Source organism: Corapipo altera, unplaced genomic scaffold, assembly GCF_003945725.1.
Source record: "Corapipo altera isolate COAL_440 unplaced genomic scaffold, ASM394572v1 0, whole genome shotgun sequence".
NCBI lineage: Eukaryota > Metazoa > Chordata > Aves > Passeriformes > Pipridae > Corapipo > Corapipo altera.
In genome coordinates, this window is record NW_020884872.1 from 4,452,901 (window position 1) to 4,472,330 (window position 19,430).

General features: G+C 46.8%; 1 protein-coding gene across 4 annotated transcripts in view; it reads left to right on the forward strand.

The window, feature by feature from the left end:
* The window catches only part of PDE9A (phosphodiesterase 9A), a 49,877-nt gene that overhangs the window by 15,945 nt on the left and 14,502 nt on the right, over positions 1-19,430 (forward strand). Inside the window, exons 1-7 of one of the 4 annotated variants that reach the window (XM_027642477.1) lie at positions 5,099-5,375; positions 5,448-5,575; positions 7,190-7,244; positions 8,083-8,153; positions 12,261-12,345; positions 16,651-16,732; positions 18,986-19,060. In XM_027642477.1, coding sequence (XP_027498278.1) covers positions 8,132-8,153; positions 12,261-12,345; positions 16,651-16,732; positions 18,986-19,060 — 264 coding nt within the window. In that variant the 5' untranslated portion in view covers positions 5,099-5,375; positions 5,448-5,575; positions 7,190-7,244; positions 8,083-8,131. Of the gene's footprint in view, positions 1-5,097; positions 5,576-7,189; positions 7,245-8,082; positions 8,154-12,260; positions 12,346-16,650; positions 16,733-18,985; positions 19,061-19,430 lie in introns of those variants that run through there. The other 3 variants (XM_027642469.1, XM_027642459.1, XM_027642486.1) reach the window with 3 other exon arrangements.

Below are 19,430 nucleotides of genomic sequence, written 5' to 3' on the forward strand. Positions count from 1 at the left end.
AGCAAAGCTCTGCTGGAAAGCTGAGCACAACATTTGAGCCCCATGTTATTTCCAAATGGGTGAGGAGAGAACATAATTTCTGCTGTGGGCATGGTAGCTCTAACTGTGATAAATATTTAAACACACCTGACAAGATTAAAGAAGGCCTGGGTGAAAGAACACATCTGGAACACATTCCTCAGCCACAGCACTGTTGTACTCCACAGGCAGGACTGAAATGGTGCTTTTACCATTCCTCTTTGCCTGCCAGTGTCATGCTCAGCCCTGTAGATCTCAGACACTGGAGCAGAACATTTGCTTGGGGCAATTCCTGTTGAGCATCTGGCTCATGGTTTTGCTCATCTATGCAGATGCAGTATCTTCTGCCACTCACATCAATGCAGCCTGAGCAGGAGCCTGAGCCTGTGCACTGTGGAGCTACAGGGAATAGCTGCTGAGGCAGGGACTGCAGGAGGATAGGAGATGTCAGCTGGGGACACTGTTTGGAGCACTAAAATGGGAAGATAGGAGAGACGAAGGGCAAGAGGTTAAGATTATCTTGGAAACACAGAGTGCACAGAAAGACCAAGAGCGAGACAGAAAGCCTGGGGCTGGGAAAAGTACCTTGCAGGAATGGGTGAGTCTGTTGGGACAGGAGTGATGCAGTTTTGCTGGTCCCAGCTCATCCTCCTCCTTACTCTCACTGCAAGTCCCACCTCCTGTTCTTGCTTAGACTCCTGTATTATGTAAGAAAATGTCTCACAGCGCTATCTTCTTTTAGATGGGGAGGCACAGGGAACCAAAGCCACTCCATGAGGCATCCACTGTGGCAGAAACATCTGTAGGGAAAAGGGCAGAGCAAGGTGGTGTAGGAGGATGTGGGGGAGACAGGGAGGCAACAGCAGGGAGCCTGTGCATGCAGAGAACAAAGGCAAATGGAGAGCAAAAAGAACAAAGGGGTTATGAAACAGGGAAGAGCTTAACCACAGTGAGATTGGTAACAAGCCATGGGCAGGTCTCCTGTCAGTGATTGCTGCTCTTGCCAGAAGGAGGTAGTCAAAGCCAAGGGACACATGTGGCTGCCAAGGGAAAAGAAGGTGTCTCCTGAGCTATTTCCATGTGACAAACTCTGCTGGAACAGCATCACTCTTCTGGTCCAGGAGTGCAGTGTTTGCATTATCAGATCAGAAAAGGTGGGGTGGAGCAGGTGTTCCCTGGGTGCCAGCTGGTGTGGGTAACCAGTAGCCATTTGCCCCAAGACAAAGACCAGCAAATGGGACCAGCGTGGCTCTACCAGGGAATACCACAGTGTCATACCAGCTGGGAAGCTGATTGAAGGGCTTTCTAGAAAATCTACCTTTTTTTTTTTTATTCCCCAAACACGAAGCTAACCGTATATTTTTATAAGACCGTGTATAACTTTTCGTGCTCTCCCAAGGTCCTCATTCTTCATCCCCAGCTGACAGCACATGGCTCTGCTTTGTGCAGAACATAGCTCACTGTGTCAGCGAGATCTCTCTTCCCTCCCTGCATTTTATAAAACAAGGATTTCCAAAGATCTAAGCTGAAAAGGGCAAGAAAAATTCTGGCCACAGGTTGCCAAAGCATAAGACAGAGTCTGCTGTGGAAAGGGGGTGAAAGTTGAACTGAGTGTGATGGAACTAATGTTCCTTGGTATCTGTTTCTCTTTCACGTGGGTTGTCATTAATCTTAAGCATTCCTGACATTTTGCTGAGAGTAGGAAGAATAAAAAAACCCAGCTCTGTTCTAGTCTTTACTTCTTAAACAACTCTGCCTGTGTGACTCTGCTTCCCGAAGCAACTCATCCAAATACATGCCAAAAAGGGGGTCACCCCAATTTTCACAGCGGTGGGAGGCAATGCACCTCTTTTCATCAGTCTCCCAGGCAGCTGGAGAAGAATGACACGCACTTCAACAGAACAAAGACTGTAAAAGGTGGGACTGGAAAATATGATCATTTGGGAGGAAAATATAAGCAGTGGTTTTTATCCAGCAGAGGAGGTATCCACCAGAGTCCTGCTAAGAAACTGTTCTTCATTTCCTGGCCACAGTCATGGGAGACTGTTGGAAATAAAAAAATTATTATTCCAGTGAGGGTTGGATGCAGTGGTTGTATCAGGGGTCAGCTGTCTGCAAGGCAAAGGCAAAGGCTGAGCTGCTCTGAGCCTGTGGGACTGTTGCATCACGTGTTGTCCCTCCTCTTGTGGCCCTGGACCACCAAGCAGAGCATTAAACCCCCAGTGCCAAACCCTTCCTTCTCTCTGGGGTGTTAAAACTCCCAAGCCCATTGAGCTGGCATCCTCTCCCTCCCGACAGCAGAAGGGCTCTGGTCTGTGTCCTCGTGGTGGAACTGGCTCAAAACTCACAAACAAATGGCTGTGTTGCCACTCTAATTAGCAGGGTTCAGGCACTCTGCAATATTGATGGAGATGACGATTAAATGAACAAATCCTGCTAGCAGTACGCTCTTGAGAAATAAAATTGGGCTCTGTCATGTTTCTGATAGTGCAGAGAAAGGAGCTATTGCGGAAGATCAAGTGAGTCTGATCCACTGCAGGAAAACCTGCACAGGGACTTTCCCACTGCTCCAAAGTTAGGACAGCAAAGCACTCGGGTGGCTGAACAAGTCATTAAAGATCTCACCAGGGATGTGACCTGAAAGAGCACAAGATGTGCTGAGTTATCCCAAGTTCTCTCTGCACCTCTGTCTCCAGCTTGTTCTGGTGGATCCTTCAAAACAAACATGCCCCCATCCCTGGGGAAATGGGTGAGCAAACCCAAGAGAGCAGTGCCTGACTGGGGTGGAGGCCAGCACGTGGGAAGGGCTCCTCACCACCCCTCCATGCTCAGCAGCCCAGTGACAGGATCCTGGCCATGTATTGGAGTCACGTCACCAGCCTGAGGCCACAGGCAGAGCCTTCACCTCCCACTCCACTTACTGCTCAGTTATTTGCCTTTTCAGCTTATGTGCTCTCCAGGACCTGCACAGAGGGTCTCTCCCCAGGAATATTGGCTTGCAGTGGGAGAAACAGCATAACCAAGACGTGTGTAGCTGCCTGCTAGAGGGCCCAGGTCTGAACTGGTGCCAACCCTGCCTTGCCCACCAGTGACTGCACCAGAGATCTGCAGGGGCTACTTTTCCCCTCTGAATGATTAAATACACAAGATCTTGTGCAGATTGCTGCTGATGAAGAGACAGAAGCTTGTCACTGTGTCTGAACCTTCTTATTCTGGAACATCTCTGTTCTCCTTTTGGAGGCTTATTCACACTTGCAGCTCAGGCAAGACCAAAGAGGCAGAGACTGTGAGACCAAAATCCTCCTCCTGTCTGCTGCTCCTTGCATGCATCCCCCACATGGATGCCTGCATTGGGACAGGGCCAGCTGCTTCAGGATTACTCACCTGATTGGGAAATTGTGTGCAGGAGCCCAAATTAACCTGGGCTGCCAAGTGAATTCGGTGCTCCATATGATGTGATTCACGGATGTGGGCTTGAAGCCCACACCCCTTCCTGAGGCTTCTGTCCACCTGTGTTTTTTTTAATTACCCTGACTGCCTAGATCCAAACAAACCACAAAACCTGAAATTCAGACAGAAGCCCAAGCCAGAGGCAGAATCGTTTCTGAGAAACGTGGCAGGTCCAGAGAAGAGCAACAAAGGCTGGTGAAGGGACTTGAGCACAAGTCCTGTGATGAGAGGCTGAGGGAACTGGCATTGTTCAGCCTGGAGAAGAGGAAGCTCAGGGGAGACCTCATCACTCTCTACAACTCCCTGACAGGAGGTTGTAGCCAGGTGGGGTTAGATCTCTTCTCCTAGGCAACTGTCAGTAAGACAAGAGGGCATGGTCTTAAGCTTTGCCAGGAAAGGTTTAGGTTAGACATTAGGAAGAAATTCTTTACAGAGAGAGTAAGCAGGCATTGGAATGGGCTGCCCAGGGAAGTGGTGGATTCTCTGTCCCTGGAGGTTTTTAAGATGAGACTGGATGTGGCACTTAGTGCCATGGTCTAGTAACCACAGTGGTAGTGGATCAAGGGTTGGACTTGATGATCTCAGAGATCCCTTCCAACCCCGCTGATTCTATGATTGTATGAATTCACCAGCCTGGTGCTGGCAGGGAGAGGGAGATGCCCATGCCCTCCCAGCCTTTCTTGGCCACAGCAGAAAAGATGGAGGGAAACCAAGCCACCTCCCAAACCCCATGCAGTCCCTGCCTGCAGCCTGTTGGGGCTGGCAGGATGGCAAGGGGAGACAGGGAGAGTGGGAGGATGGAGGTGGCTCCCTGGCCTTGATCCCAGCTGGTAAAAGAGTAGAGGAAGAGTTATTGCTGAGCAGGGCGGTGCAAAGCAGAGGGCACTTGGCAGTGGGTAATAAACCATCTGTGTCAGTGCAGGGTAACCTGAGCTGCCTCAGTGTGTCACTGGTCCCCGCCCGGCAGGGAAGGTGTGTGCTCTCTGCCAGCCCTCCAATCCGGCCACGGTGGGAGTCACAGGAAAAAATGCTCCTGCCATATTGCCCCGCACCTGCTTTCTTCCCTGACCTGCTGGAGACAAGGCAAAATGGCTCCTTCCTCTTTGATGTCCCAGCCAAACTCCCTGCTGAGATTGGCAGAGGCCAACGGGCAAGGAGCCGAAGTCCCTGTGCCCGCAGTGAGCACGGGAATGAGCCATGGGAAGCCCGGGGAAGCCTGAGCTGGCCATCCCCTGCCCAGAATTACACGATTGCAGCATCTTCTGGAGGGGTGGGTTCTGATTTTCTTTTGTCAGCTGTAAAACACCCTGTGTGTCGTGCAGAAATCTGACTTGATGAGCACCTGCGTTTGCAAACGCTGCACGTTCACAGTGCTGCTGTGGGGGGATGAGGTGAGAAGAGAGTTGCTCTTGGGTTTTGGGGTGCTGCAGCAGGAAACCCTGGGCAAGGTACCCAAGCTACATGCAGTAGGATTTCCTTTTCACAGAGGGAATCACAGCAAAAGAAATGAAGAAGCTGAGGGAAAAGGTATCTGTGTGCCCCTGGGCTATCAGCCCTGCCCAGATATAGAAAAAAAAGAAGACAGAGGGTAATAAAGAGCTTAAAAGCACACCTAACCCTCCTGTTCTGCAAAGGAGGGGACAAGTGAGACTACACGATCTTGGAACAATGTCTCATTTCCTTCAGAAACAGGGGTTACCAGAGGTCTCCCCCTCAGAAAGGAACAGGGCAGAGAAATGGATCTTTGTCTCTTTAAGATGAGACGAACTGCCACTCTTAGTCATATATCTTTACTGCACCCTAGGGTTATAAAAACATACATCTTCATTTTGAAAGTCTTTTATTACATCCATAAACATCAGATTGCAGCTGACTGTTCCCTGGATGAGAATTTCCTAGTACTCCAAGTGAGTTTTGACAGGGGGAGGGAGTGAAAGTAAGATTGTTGGGTTTTTTTTTTACTGGAACGGTGTTTATAGGGAACTTGTCAGTCTCTGGCACGCTACAGCCACTGTCAGAGGGCTGAGCAGCATTGGAGTGAGAGGACACGGGTTTCTCCGCTTATTTTCACTGTCTGACTCGGGTCCCATCCCAAGTGCAGCACACGGTAAGTTTTCCTCCTGCCTTAAACAGGAGATAGCATTTGCTTTGTTTTAGCGCTTGGGTTTTGTGGGAAAACTGAAAAATGGGTCTCTGTGAAGAGAACTAATCTCTTCCTTTGCTCTGCTAACCACTCCACTGGGAGCTGGATCATAGCAAAAGAAAAAGAAAAAAAAAAAAAAAGAGGGAATTAGATCTGAGACTTGCAGAGCACAGATTGCTTGCTCCAGTTTAGAGACACAGGGGTAACAGCCAAATTGTTTTGACCAGCAGTATGAATGCTCTTGACAAGTGTTTCTGACATCTCTAATACCTGCAGAATTGCAAATCCTTTCAACAGGTACAAGAGCTATTATTTAGAAATACATTGTAAATGCTGGGCTGTATTTCTGTCTGATGTGTTTTGCCTGGGTGATTGGACTTGTGAGGCATCGTGTTCCCCCGGGGAAGGGCATGAAGTAGCTGCAGAAATGCCATCAGGATATTTCTAAGTGGGGTATAAATGGGTGTTTTGTAGTCTGCGAGCTGTATGTGAGTGTATTCAACATTTTCTCTCCTTGGGCACTAGAAACTAAGAGTACAGCCCCAGTGCAGGAACAGGAATGACTGCAGCACAGTGCAGTTTGCGTTAGCTGGTGGGGGAAAGAGGGAGCAATCCAAAAACAGCAGCTCACAGTTCAGGAAAGGTGATTTATGCTTACCCCCTGTCTGTGAGAACACAGTGTGGACACATTGAAAGGTGGGAAAACATCACTATCTTACTTCTTCCTTCCTAAAGTGTACTGTCCCTCGAAATCTAGAGTCCTGTTTTAAGGGCTTGTTTGATTTTCCCTGTGTTAGTGATTGCAGTCCTGCGATTGTCTTGGAAAGAGGTTGGGGCTTCCCCTGAGCCAGCTAAAGAGCCTGAGAGCTGGATTTGGCAGTGGGAGGTGGGGAGCTGCTGGCACGAGTGTTCCCAGTGTGGCCACTGCTGCAGTAGCTCAGGAAGCAATGAGATCCTGACAGGATCCCTGTGGAAGCTCTGTCCCAGTTATGTTCTCAAGGGAAAGGGGTTGAGAAGCTTGTACCCTGCTGTGTCCATCCCACAAACCAGGAAGGGTGGACCTCCTTCTTAAAGGACAGTCACTTTGTCATCTCACATTTGCCTGAAGTTAATGCATAGCAGCTTGATCCTTGTGAATTTGCGCCAAAATAATGTCCCAGCGTAAAACTAAAAGGCAATCTGGATATTTTTTTCTGTGTTTATGAACTCTAGTGTTGTTAATGGGCACTCTGTCACAGTGTGCTGATGGTGTAGGGGCAGTAATCGTGAGCCAGACCTTTCAAACATAGACAGCGATTTCTTGGGTGTCCCACCCAAGAAATGTGAAAGGTGTCTCCTGTCCAAAGAGTGCTGCCTTAAAGAAAGCCAACTCTCAGGGACCCAGCACCCTTGACTGTAATCTGCAGGTGAGATAAGGAGTCATTCCCAAACCCTGTCACTGTTCAAAGGACCAGAGCAATTTTTTGGCAAAATGCCTCACCACCAGAGCTGGAAGTCTGGGGACACCACACTGCAGGGGAGCTGAGGGCATCCTTTCTCCTCTGTTTTTCTGTTATGCCTCCCTCTGATTTTTTTCAGAGAAAGAAGAATTGTTCCAGAATTTATTGGGACAGATTGCAGAGCAGTTCTCTAGGTAAGAAGTTGAACATCATTATTAATTTAAAATGCTATTTCTTTTATCAGCCTGAAGTGAAATTTTCACAGGAGGCAGAGGGGCATTTAAGACCTCTTTCAAATTCCACTCTGCCTGCCAAATTTAGGTCTGGGACACGTGTTATTTCCTACTGACAGCAATACAGTAGCTTAAACCAAAAGCAATTTTGGTGATTATCTTTGATCTGAAAAGGAGATGAAGTAGGAAATATAAATACTCTTCTTGTGCTCCTTCCCTCTTAGGAAGCAAAAGAAATGCTTGTTCATTGAACAGTCGAATAATCTGATTTGTTTCATTTTCCCCTTTATCACCCAAAAATGTCTCTCCTCCGAGAGGATTTTCAACATCTGTACAGCTGCTTATTTCATTCCAGCTGGTTTCAATAAGACAGATCAATCCCACCACAGCTCAGCAAATCACCAGTGTAACTCAAAAGGAGGAGAGGAGGAGGGCTTCAGAGCGTGCAGACACCAAGACGCTGCTGTTAGACGAAGCATTATCAATTTAACTTTGCTTCCCTGGGGGGTTACAACGGCAACTCACTGCTGAGAGAGGGGGTGATGAAGTGTTGCAGAGCCACAGTACATTCCCAGGGCCATAAAAAGATCATTGGCTGTTAATTTTTCTGCAAATTAAACCCGGGTGTATTTTCTGCCCAAATGTTAGCATTTCCATGGAAAATTCACTGTTCCTTGTGGCAGCTGCGGTTGGGAAGACCCATCCCCTGAAAAAATATAGGCATTTCTAGCAGAAGTCCTTTCTAGGGTAGGTGCAGCACTAAATGTATAACATTAATACATGAGGGTTTTCTTTTCAGGGTTTTTAAAATCAATGAGCTGAAAACGGAAGTAGCTAATCACTTGGCAATGCTGGAGAAAAAGGTTGAATGTGAGTGTCCCTTTATTCCTATTGCAGTGGGAACCGGTGCCTCAGAATCACCCTGCTATAATCACAGCCCTCTCTGTTTTCCTAATCCCTCATAATTTGGCCCAACTGAGGCCAAAAGTCTGCAGGTCAGAGTGGGGTGAGGCGTGGGGATGGTGGGAGCCGGTGGTGGCACGGTGAGGCCAGGGTGGGATGGCTGGTGTCCAGTGTCCAGATCACCTCCCAGCCTCCCCTTTGAGGGGCTCCCGAGCCCTCTGCTGATATGTGGGCCCAGGGCCACATGTTCCCATGTCCCCGTGGCAGAAGGTCTCCACTGCCCACCTCCCCGCCTTCCACAACCCAGCCCCCTGGTCTGTCCTCCCATGTCCCCCCTGACCCAGCCTCCTGTCACCTCCCTGCACTCAGCAGTGACCCTCCATCCCTCTACACATGCATTTCTTGGTCCCTAAAAACACTCAATGGGGCAATTGGTCTGTAATTCCAGGGGGTAACACCACTGCCCTCCTTCCCTGGCAGTCGGATACTTGCACTGTAACACGACCTCGTTGTTACTGTGCGACAACCAAGTCAAATTCACCTGGTCAAAGAGCTCCTATTCTGGTATTTCATTCCCCCCCCCAATCCCCCCGTGCATCATCTGAGTTCTTTGCAGTATATTATGCTGAACATAGGTCCCAGAGAGGCGGGGAAGGGGTGTGAACAAGGCGCTGTCACCCAGCACCATTTCGATTCCAAAGGCCACATCCTTGCAGATGCACAGCATTGGAGTCAGGAGTGGGCAGAGCCTTTCCCAGCACTGCAGCTGCAGAAAGCACTTTCCCACTAAAGCTGGCTGGGGAAAAAAAAAAAAAAAAGTTTCTAGTTCATGGAAGAAGTTGTTTTCCTGAAACTTCCCCTGACCAGAAAGTACCTTGACCCTGCAGCTGCTCAGTGAGACTGATGCCTTTGTCAGCAGGGAGAGGAAAAAAATGTCCTTCTTCGAAGAGCAGCTGCAGGGGAACCTCTCCCTGTAGCCAGCCCAGCCTCAGGCTCCTGGTGCTGTGGGATGTCTATGGAGGAGGTAGCCTGCAGTGTGCCTACACCCAGCAGAAAGCCTGATTAGGAATTCCTCCTGTCTGTTTGGCTGCTGTTTTTCCCAGGGCTTCACTGATTTATTCTTTTATCCAAAAGAGGGTGGAGGGGGGGGAGAGAAATTAGCTCAGTCACTCTGCATTTTCAATGAAACTTCTGACCAGCTCCAGTCCTCAGAGCTAAATGCCATGGACTAGAGCAAATGAGGCAAATGTTCCTGTGGGTATTTCTATCTCCTTGGTAGGGCAGGGAAGCAGCCATCCCAGCCAGATAAGGGCTGCTTTTGACCCCTGGTGATCCCCTGGGATCCCTGGTACACACACTGCCCTTCAGCATTGGCAGCCCAAGGCAGTGGAGGGAGATAAGGAAGGAGTTCGTGACACTGCCAGCAGGGAAAAGTTGTGCACGTGCACACTCCAGCAATTTATTGCTGGTTTAGGGAAGGCAGCCTACCTGGAGCTGCTGTACCATGCAGGTGAACTGAATTCCCTGGTCCTCAAATGAGGGTTCTCTCTGCTGATGGAATTACCATCTGATGCACCAATCTGCTGCCAGTCTCCCTGAGCACTCCCAGTCCCAGCTCCAGCAGCCTCAGCCTGTGGGAAGGAAGGAGCTCCCCAGGTTGCAAGTCTACAAGTGCACCCATCTGCTCGAAATTGGACCTTCCAGAGTTTGCAACGGGGATAAATCTGCAGCATTCTGAAAGAATCCCTGGCTGTCATGTCTAAAAAGCAAAACTGTGGGAGAAAGGGAGTGTCCAACCTCCCTGCTTGAGTTGGGCTCCCAGAGGTTGCTTTAAGAGCCATGTTTCATTGCTGGATTCAGCCCAAGGATTTATTTAGACAGCACAGGGTCTTTTCAGAAGGTATTTCTTGCTGCAGAATAATATAATGGCCCCTTAATCAGTGCACATGACAAGGCCATTTATCATTTGCAAGCCAAATGTGAAAAGAATGGTGCTTTTATTTTGCCTTTACTCCTGCCTCCTTCAGAGATCCCTTTTCCAGCACTTTCACATGTGATCTCCAGGATTTCTTCCCCAGAGGGGACGTGTGTGCAGGGATAAGTGCTCATGACAGCGCTGCATCTGCACCTCACATGGAATGTTCTCAGCTTCCTTCCCATTCCTGCCTAGAGACCACGTCAGAGATGTGTTTTCAAGGAGCCAAATTCTTTAACTGATTTTTAAATCCCAGCTAAAGCTTGTCACTTCCCCTTGGAAAATGAGTCCATGCCGAGCAAGCACTGGGAATGCTTTGTCCCGTGGCTTCACTCACTCTGCTCCAGTGTTTGCACAGCAGCCCACACATGAATAAGGAAGCTGGCAAAAGCCCTTTGCAATTTGTAGGCATCTCACATCTACCTTAAGAAAATAATTATGTAAATTCTCTGCTCCCCTGGAGAGGCTTGGGATGAAAACCAAGGAGATGCGACATGAAAAAATGCTCAGGGCTGCCATTTTGCACCAGGACTCCTCCCTACAGTTGCCTGCCCCAATTCCCTGTCACTCTGGTAACTCTCCTTTGCTCCCACTGCTTCAAACAGGCACCAGATACCATTTAGAGAGCTTGGCAAATGGGATACCCATGAATTTCTCCTGGATCAGTGAACCAAGGTGGCACACACCACCAAGGGGCCTGTGGCTCAGCTGGAGCTGATCTTCAGCAGCTGAACAAAGTACCCCAAAAAAGTGCAGCCAGGTATCCAGAATGAAAATCTTGAATAAGCAGGACAGCAACATACCTGTGTCATCACATTGTGATCACCCAAAGAAATTGCTTGTAACAATGGTAGACAAAAAAAAATATAAATTTGTACATGGGATTTTTAAACAGAGTGTATTCCTGTAAACAAGCATAAAAACAAACCCCTTTCCCTTTCCTTTCCTAATATTTTGGGCTTGATTCGTACACATCTCTTTCCCCTTTCCCAGTTCCAACAGCAACCTTTGTTGTTACTGGCAAAACAAAAACAAAACTGAGGTCTCTGCTTATCTACAGAGTTGTGCCCTTCAAGGCAGGGTTTTATCACTTACATGCTGCTCTCCAGATAAGTGTGATTCAGACTGTGATTTTCCAAGAAGGTTACTGAATACTGATTGTCCGATTGCACATTCCCTGGAGTTCCCTGAACCACAGCTTGTCCATGCAAACAGTGAGTCCAGTAAACAAATGAGCTGTGAAATGAGTGCATATGAATGACATATACCTAATAAATGCTGCTGTGTTATGTCCTTGAGCACAATGATACTCCAGCTGAGGGGGAAAGAAAAGGGAGAATACTCATACTCACATTGAGTTGGGCTCTCATGGCTACAATAAAGTGTATGCTGCATAAACAGGCAATCAAACTTTTTGCCTTGTGGCTCTCACAGTTACGTACAGAAGGGAAATAAAGGATTTTTGAGCCGCATGCAGAAACAACCTTTGATTACAAAATTGATCAGCAAAACAAAGTGACAGGTTTTCAATACCTAAAAAAAAAAAAAAAAAAAAAAAAGGAAAGAGAAATCAATTATTAGAGCAAAACTTTTCAGCGTTTTTCTCTCCCTCCTGCATTCTCGCTCTGTTTTTTTCTGTATCTAGCAACGCAGCCCAGAGCTCCTCAGTGCTCTGCATGAACTTTCAAATTAAAACCTTTTATCTTAATGGGAATTCTAATCCTACCGGGACGTGTTTGCCTGCGCTTATCACCCCATCGCGGGAGGGGTTTTTTGCTCAGGATTTCCTTTGATTCGTGTTCTACCGCAGAGAAGTGAAGGCACCAGAACAGCCGACCGGTGCTAACAATCCTGGAAAAGCTGAGACGTTGTAGCCATTCTGTGAATTAAAATACTGTGGCTATTAACTAAATTGGCAGCAAGGAATTCCTGTGGGCTTCCAAGATATATCGCTTTGGCAGCACCTGCATGTGTGGGAACCAAGGCAGTCTGTAAGGGCTTGCTGGCTCACTGGATAACCCCACTGTTTAAAGCTCTTTGAAAAGAGATCCCGCGACTTTTGCCATGGTAACACCCCTGTTGTTTTCCTTTGTTGACAGTGGAAGGCCTGAAAGTGGTGGAGATTGAGAAATGCAAGCGCGACATTAAAAAGATGAGGGAGGAAATGGCAGCAAGAAGCAGCAGGTAAGTTCTGCTTTGGACTTGACCACAGAAATAAGGATCTGGTTTCAAACCCTAATGCAACATTTCCGCAGAATTGAGTTACCTTCTGGTCTTAGAAGTAAAAGAGCGAGGAAACTGATAATCATTAAGGACAGTGGCTTTAATTTAACATTTGAAGATCTATAGCCATTCATCAGTTAAATTAGCTTGGGCCATGGGAATAGAGAGAAAGGTCTTGCAACAGTTATTTTTCACCATACAGAGTGGGAATTCTTCATCCGGATTTACTGGGAGAGAGGGAATGGGAAAAGAACTTCTGTGCAGTGCAGCGTTTGGTTGGGAACCAGCTAACACTCGAATCAGCTCCAATATGCTCTGGGAAAATACCAAATAAATATGTAGCAGCTCTTCTAATTATGACCTCATGCTATTATAAATCATCCATTTCAAATCCAACAAGAAATTGGGAATTTGCTTTCTAATTCAGGGGCTCACTGTGATTGTGAAGCTTGGTTTCACTGTAATTAAAACACCAGCAGAAAAAAATTGCATTTTGTACAGTACGTGTTCTCAGCTGGAAAGTGCCCCCCTGTCTCACTGAAATATCCCATTAGGACAAACAAATCATCACTGTGAGATTAAGAATACTACTGGGAACGTTGCTGAGGAGGGATACACCATGTTCCTCAAAATGTGGCTGAGGAGGACTTTTCTCAGCAAATGTAAATTTGCTGTCTTGACAGCCTCTCTCATTTTCTTCATCTGGGGTCAAACTCTCTGACCTTTAATCAAAAGTGTTTCCTATTGCGGGCAGTGGGAGATTCACTAAAAGATTCAGACTTTATAATCACTCGCTTTTATAAATGTTGTTATCTTGACATATCAGGAGGCACAACAATAATACATTCCCATTAAGTCTGAGGCCAAATTCAGCTGTCATATTAACATAAACGCAGAGTAACATTATTACCCTCAGGTCTGCCCCAGATTTATACCAGTAGGGCGGATTGCAGCTCACCCTGTGACTTGCACCACCTCTTGTTGAGGTGTGTGAGGAAATCTCGTCAGAAAACTCAGAGCTCGGGTTGGCAGCGGACGCGAGACACGTGTGCTGATTTGTGCTGGCAGTAATGGGAATAATGCATGTGTCCACTTGTCTTTCCTTCAGCTGTTGTAGGGATCTGGGAGAGCTGCACTTAGGAGCACAGTGATGCACAGGTGGATAGAAAATTAAGACCAAAACCAGAAGTAATGGCAACTTTGTGTTCGCTGAGTTGCCACCACACACTTCAAGAAGCACAAGACTGTCTCAGAAGCCATGACTCATTCTTTTGCAGGTCTTGTCACCTTGCAGTCTATGTTTTGTAGCATAAACAGTAAACTGTTACCAAGAAAAGGCAGTGCCCAGTGCAGCTGGCTCCAGCTGGGGTGTGGTCTTCACTGAGAGCTTGTAGTGAGATATGACAAAAGCCAGAGACCAGCATGGGGCGTGAGGCTGGGAAGCTGTGGTAAAAATGGGTGTGGAGCTCATCAGCAGGTATTTCTGGGCACAGACACCCACACTGGCTTGCTCTGAGCTCACACTGCACAGCTGGTTTTGCTGAAGCAGGAGCCCAGCTCACTCTGCTCTGAGTCACTTTGTGTCACGTAGTTATGGCAGCTGCCTGTCACAGCTCCTCTTGGTTACCTGGAGGTGGGTCTTCCTCCTCCCAGCTGCACAGAAGCTTCTCCTCCTTGACCAGAATTCTGTCCATGATTAACTGTACCCTAAGGGTTTGGATCTCCAAGGAGTAGCAGGATGGGAATGAGCTGTGGATCCCTATTCCCAAGCTATCTTAACTCCACAGGAGCCATGCCACTGGCCTAAAGTGACGCTAACCTAGGGATGCTTCACATTAGAGAAAGCTGAGCAAGCTCTCTCCCCTTGGCATGAGATAAGTGGGGGAACAGAGGCATCCCAGGGCAAGTGGAAATGTATTTGCTCCTATTTAGACTTGTCCTATCTGTGCAATGTCATTTGCCAGACAACGCACTGCAGCTGCAATCAGAGATCACATCTGAATTTAATTAATGTTCATAAATATGTGTGACTGCATCTATTCCTTCAGTGACACCAGAGTGGACACAGCTGTATTCCTGTATGTTTACCTATTCTTATATTTGCTGTTACCAAATGACAGAGTAAGGTTGAACAGCCGGGTTTATAAAAGTCACTGTACACAGTGAGTTGTGCATCTCTCCTCTTCGGAAGAGCAGAGCAGCCCCGTTTGCATCCCCTCAAATTGCTTTCTTTCTGCTTGTCTGCCTTTTGCACTCTCCACTGGCAGATGCTAATAGCATTATAGTGTCATTTAAAATCATGATCATTTGCAGATACAGTTTTACATTTGTAAAGGTCTGATGCATCCTGGCTCTGGTGTGTTCCCCAGTGTGCTGGGATGAAGGCTCCAATATCTCACTACAGCTGGGAATTAGAGATATTTGGCTGACCCTCAGCTAACCCTGGTAGTCAGCTCCAATTAGGGCAAGGAATGCCCCAATTTCACTATTTTTATCCAACTAATACCCCACACAGTGGAGTTTTGAGGAAACAGCTTTAGAAACGATTAAGACAGCTTTTCACCAACTGAGAATCTCCTTAAACAGGGCAGGAAAAGGCAGCTGGTTGAAGTCAGCTGACCACCACGAACTGTAAGATGACATAACTTTCACAGAATTCAGACACTGCCACCAGAAATTACAGCAGACATCAATGTTAAGAGGAGAAAAGACACATGGACCAACTCCCAAGAGAGGAGAGAAGCACTAAAAAGAGGTGCAATACAGAATATATGAAATAGTCATAAAAGGGACAAATAAAGGCAGCAGAATGCTTTGCTTGGCTTCTTTTGGGGGGTTTCTTTTTGCTTCCTTTGGCAGGAGGCTTGAAAAATGAGAAAGGATAATCCAAATGTTAGAACTACGGGGATAGATCTCTGGAACTGTCTGAGGCCAGGTTGGATGTGGCCCTGAGCAACCTGATCTAGTAAATGGCATACCTGCCCATGGCAGGGGATTTGGAAGTAGATGATCTTTAAGATCCTTTCCAACCCAAACCATTCCATGATTCTATAAATGCAAAAGGCAAGCAGATTGGCCTCACAGGAGAGTTAATAAAGCCCATGTGAACAAATACCTGGGAAACACATGTTGTGTTAAAGTATTGTGGCTGTAAGGAGGGAAACTGTTCTCCTACTGCAGCGCAGCACCTCGATGTTCTTGAAGGCTTTAAGGCTGTTGGGCATCTCCCACCACCAGTTACAGAATCACAGAATCATTTAGGTTGGAAAAGACCCCCAAGATCATCAAGTCCAACCTTTGACCAATCACCACCTTGTCAACCAGACCAGAGCACTGAGTGCCACACCCAGTTGTTCCTTGAACACCTCCAGGGATGGGGACTCCACCACCTCCTTGGGCAGCCCCCTCCAATGCTTGACAACCCTTTCGGTGAAAAAAGTCTTCCTGATGCCCAACCTGGACCACCCCTGCTGCAGCTTGAGGCCATTTCCTCCTGTCACTTGTTACCTGTTAGAAGAGCCCAACTCCCACCTGGCTACAACCTCCTTTCAGGGAGTTGTAGAGAGTGATGAGGTCTCCCCTGGTCCTCTGCTCAGCTTGGTTTTTCAATATGCAGACGAAGGAAGAATAGCTAACTGACAGTGGGTGCTGGTGTTAATTACCAGGCAAGTGTTAATTACCTGTAATTTCTGGCAGTGACTCCTTTCCTCCAGGACTGGGGAGCTAAGCAGATGTGTCTACCAAGTCTGTGCCTCATTGCTGTTGTCCTACATGAAGGGCAGCAGGCAAGATGGTCATTCCATCAAAATGGATGGTGTTACCCAAGCTTTTACAAGTCCTGGAGCTGGGTTGCAATAAGGCTCAGAGGGTACCTGCACTAGTAAATAAGCACAGGTGAGCCAGTGTCCATACCCAGCGTGGTCCCTGGCAGGGCTCTGCCAGCCTTGGAGAAGGATGCCTGCCATGGACAGCACTGAAAGTTACTTGGTTTAAATAGAAGTGATTGAGTATCCATGGATACACAGACTCTCCTCCCTTGAATACAAATAGATGGAGAGGGGACAACAGAGGTGTTGCACAAGGGGAGAAAATCCTAAAGAGGATCACACTTTTAAAGCATTTGAGCAGCACCACATTAGAAAGGGAGAGGTTGGGGAGTGGGGTAATTCTCCGAGATGCCTACTGAGAGACCAGAGTACTTCCAGCATTTTTCAAGGCACTGTGTTTCTGTTCCCAAAATGCGAAGAGATGAATATTTCATTTCAGGACAAACTGTCCCTGCAAGTACAGCTTTTTGGATGAAAACAAGAGACCGGCTCCCCGGCGGGATGTACCATCCTACCCAAAGGTACCACTCACTGCTTCCTCTTCCCAAAATCCTACTACATGGTTGCCATCTGACAAACTCTGCTTTTCAATGCATGACTCCCTAGCCATTATCTCCTAGTTACTCTAAATCCAAACCCTGATCCAAAACCCCTGCAAACCAATGCAAAGAGCTGTCGGTGCCTGCAGTGACTTAAAGTTCAATCCTCAGTAGTCTTTAATACTTGAAGGCTCATTAGTGTTTGAAATGTTAATGAACATTTTGCATTCATCAACATTTAACGCTCCTTTGTCTGGCTTATATTTGTTTATTCTCCACGCTCATAGCAACAATCAAAAATACCCTACAATGTTGTACTCTAATTGAAAGTAGTGCTCCTTCCTGTTCTCTCCTAATGGATTATTTTTTAATTTAAAAAGTAATTTATGGAGATGCTTCACCCAGGGAAACAAAGGGAAAATGCAACACTGGATTCTACCCGGAATGATTCATTGTCCCTGTGAAAATGAGTTAGTGTATTTGCTAGAGAAAACAGTAACACTGGAAGAAAAATGTCTCCCGGGCAAGTACAAGTACAAATCCAGAGTGATGAATGAGGCTGAAACCATGAAGAACCCAGGACTTTTGGTCCTAACACTGGCAGCCTTTGCCCTCAGGATTTATTAAAAGCTGCCAGGTTGTGTCTGCTCAGTGCCCAGGTCACAGCCTGACAAAACACCAGCTCACACGTGTGCAAATCATAGTTGAACCATGGGCTTGCACACATCAGAGCTGGCTCAGCCACCCCGAAATCCTCATGTGATGCAGGTGTGTGACATGGACATGAATCCTTGCATATTTGCCTTCAGAGCCTTACAGAGCAAAGAGCTGTAAATTCTGCTGTTTATTCTGCTCTGCCTGGCAAAAGTGACCTCCAGGTCTCTGGAGCAAAGACCTATATTTCTTTTAATTAACTTTTGCCTGAGAAGCTTGTGCTCCTGACACTAACACACGATTTCATAAAACATATCAGTTCTAAATCAGATTTTTTTTCCCCTGGATAAGTATATATATCAGATCAAACCTTGATGTACTGCTCTGATATTAGGATCTTGAACTAACAATAGGTGCAACAGGTTGCCCTATTTGCTGCAGAGTAAACTGGTAATTTGTATTTCTCTATTACACCTAGACCAAAACTCACAGGAATTTTGGGTTTAGAAGTTTGGGTTCTGTTTGGAGAGGTTTGCGAAATTTGTCATCAGTTGTCAGGTACTGGATTTGTCCCGTGCCAGTGAGGCTGGGGAGCAGTGAGTACACTGAAGGGAGATGTCACTATGACACTGTTACATCTTGTACACAGCAACAGATCTGTACTGCTAATTTGCAGTTTTCCTGCAGAACATCACACTGAATGTACATTATATAGGCAAATGCAAGACTTGCCTTCTCAAGAAGGAAAACTGATCTTCAAAGTTGTTCCTGCTAGGATTAAGCACCAAAAAATTTGTTGGCTCAGAAAATGTCGTTCACCCTCTCAGGACAATAATCCCAAAACTAGAGACAGCCATGGTAAATGGCACAATCAAAGCCACAAGGTTTTTGAGTCCCAGAACGACTCTGATGAATGGAGTCTTGGAAAGATGAATTGTAGAGCCCTGATCTCCCCATGTCTTTCAACCCTCCATGTTCCTTGTTTTCATTTTGTATGCAATTTTAACTGGTGAATGAGCTTGATTTTGTTTTAAGCTTCTGAGCGTAATGATAAAAAATCACTCGAATCTTTCAGGCTGACAACCAATTTGAAACTGTGGGCGTTCTCGAAAAAACACTCAAAACGAGAGCATAAATCATCTGAAAATAAATATATCATACCCACTAGCTAATTTAACACTGTAAGCAGAGACACTTCACACCATCCAGCCATAACTGGATGCAGGCAGCAGAACCAGTGTAGACAGGGATGGATCTGTGTCTTTTATATTACCATGCTGGATTTACTCACTTCCCTGTCCATAACACCTCTGCTCTCCTCCCTTTTTTCCCAAACCCTGCACCTCTCTGCTCTAGAAGGATCTTCATCCATCAGGCATGAACATCCTGGCATGATCATGAGCAGCTGGTGGGAAGGGTGAGGAGGGTTGGATGGGAAGAGGGGAGACAGTTGGGAGACATCCTTGGGAAATATGGGCTAAACCCCTCATAAAAGGAACCCCATGAGTCCCAGAAACATTCCAAGAGCAGGTCCCATACCAGTGACACCCCTACTTATGCCAAATGCCTTTTTGTCTGCAGTACATGCTGTCTCAGGAGACCATCGAAGCACTTCGGAAACCAACCTTTGACGTCTGGCTGTGGGAGCCCAACGAGGTAGGGATGCCACGTTAGCTGGCTTAGCTAACTTTCTGAGAATCAACAAGGCCAGAAGAGAGACAGTCTGCAGTGCTTTCCCCCTTTTCTGCTGCCTACTCTCTATACTTCTTTTATTTTCATTTCACACAAACTATGTACAGTAGTTTTTCCTAACAGATGCCAGGCAGATTATACTGATTATCATATCCTGATTCCTCTTTATTTTTAATTTAGTCCCTTCCTAGAGATGTCCCACAACTGGTGCACTGTTATTACTGCCACATGAGTTCTCTCATGCCATTTTATCTGAACAAATCAATCCCTAGCGAAGTGTGTGCTTAAACACATCATCAATAACTCCACTCAAATCAATAAGGCAGCAGGCCTT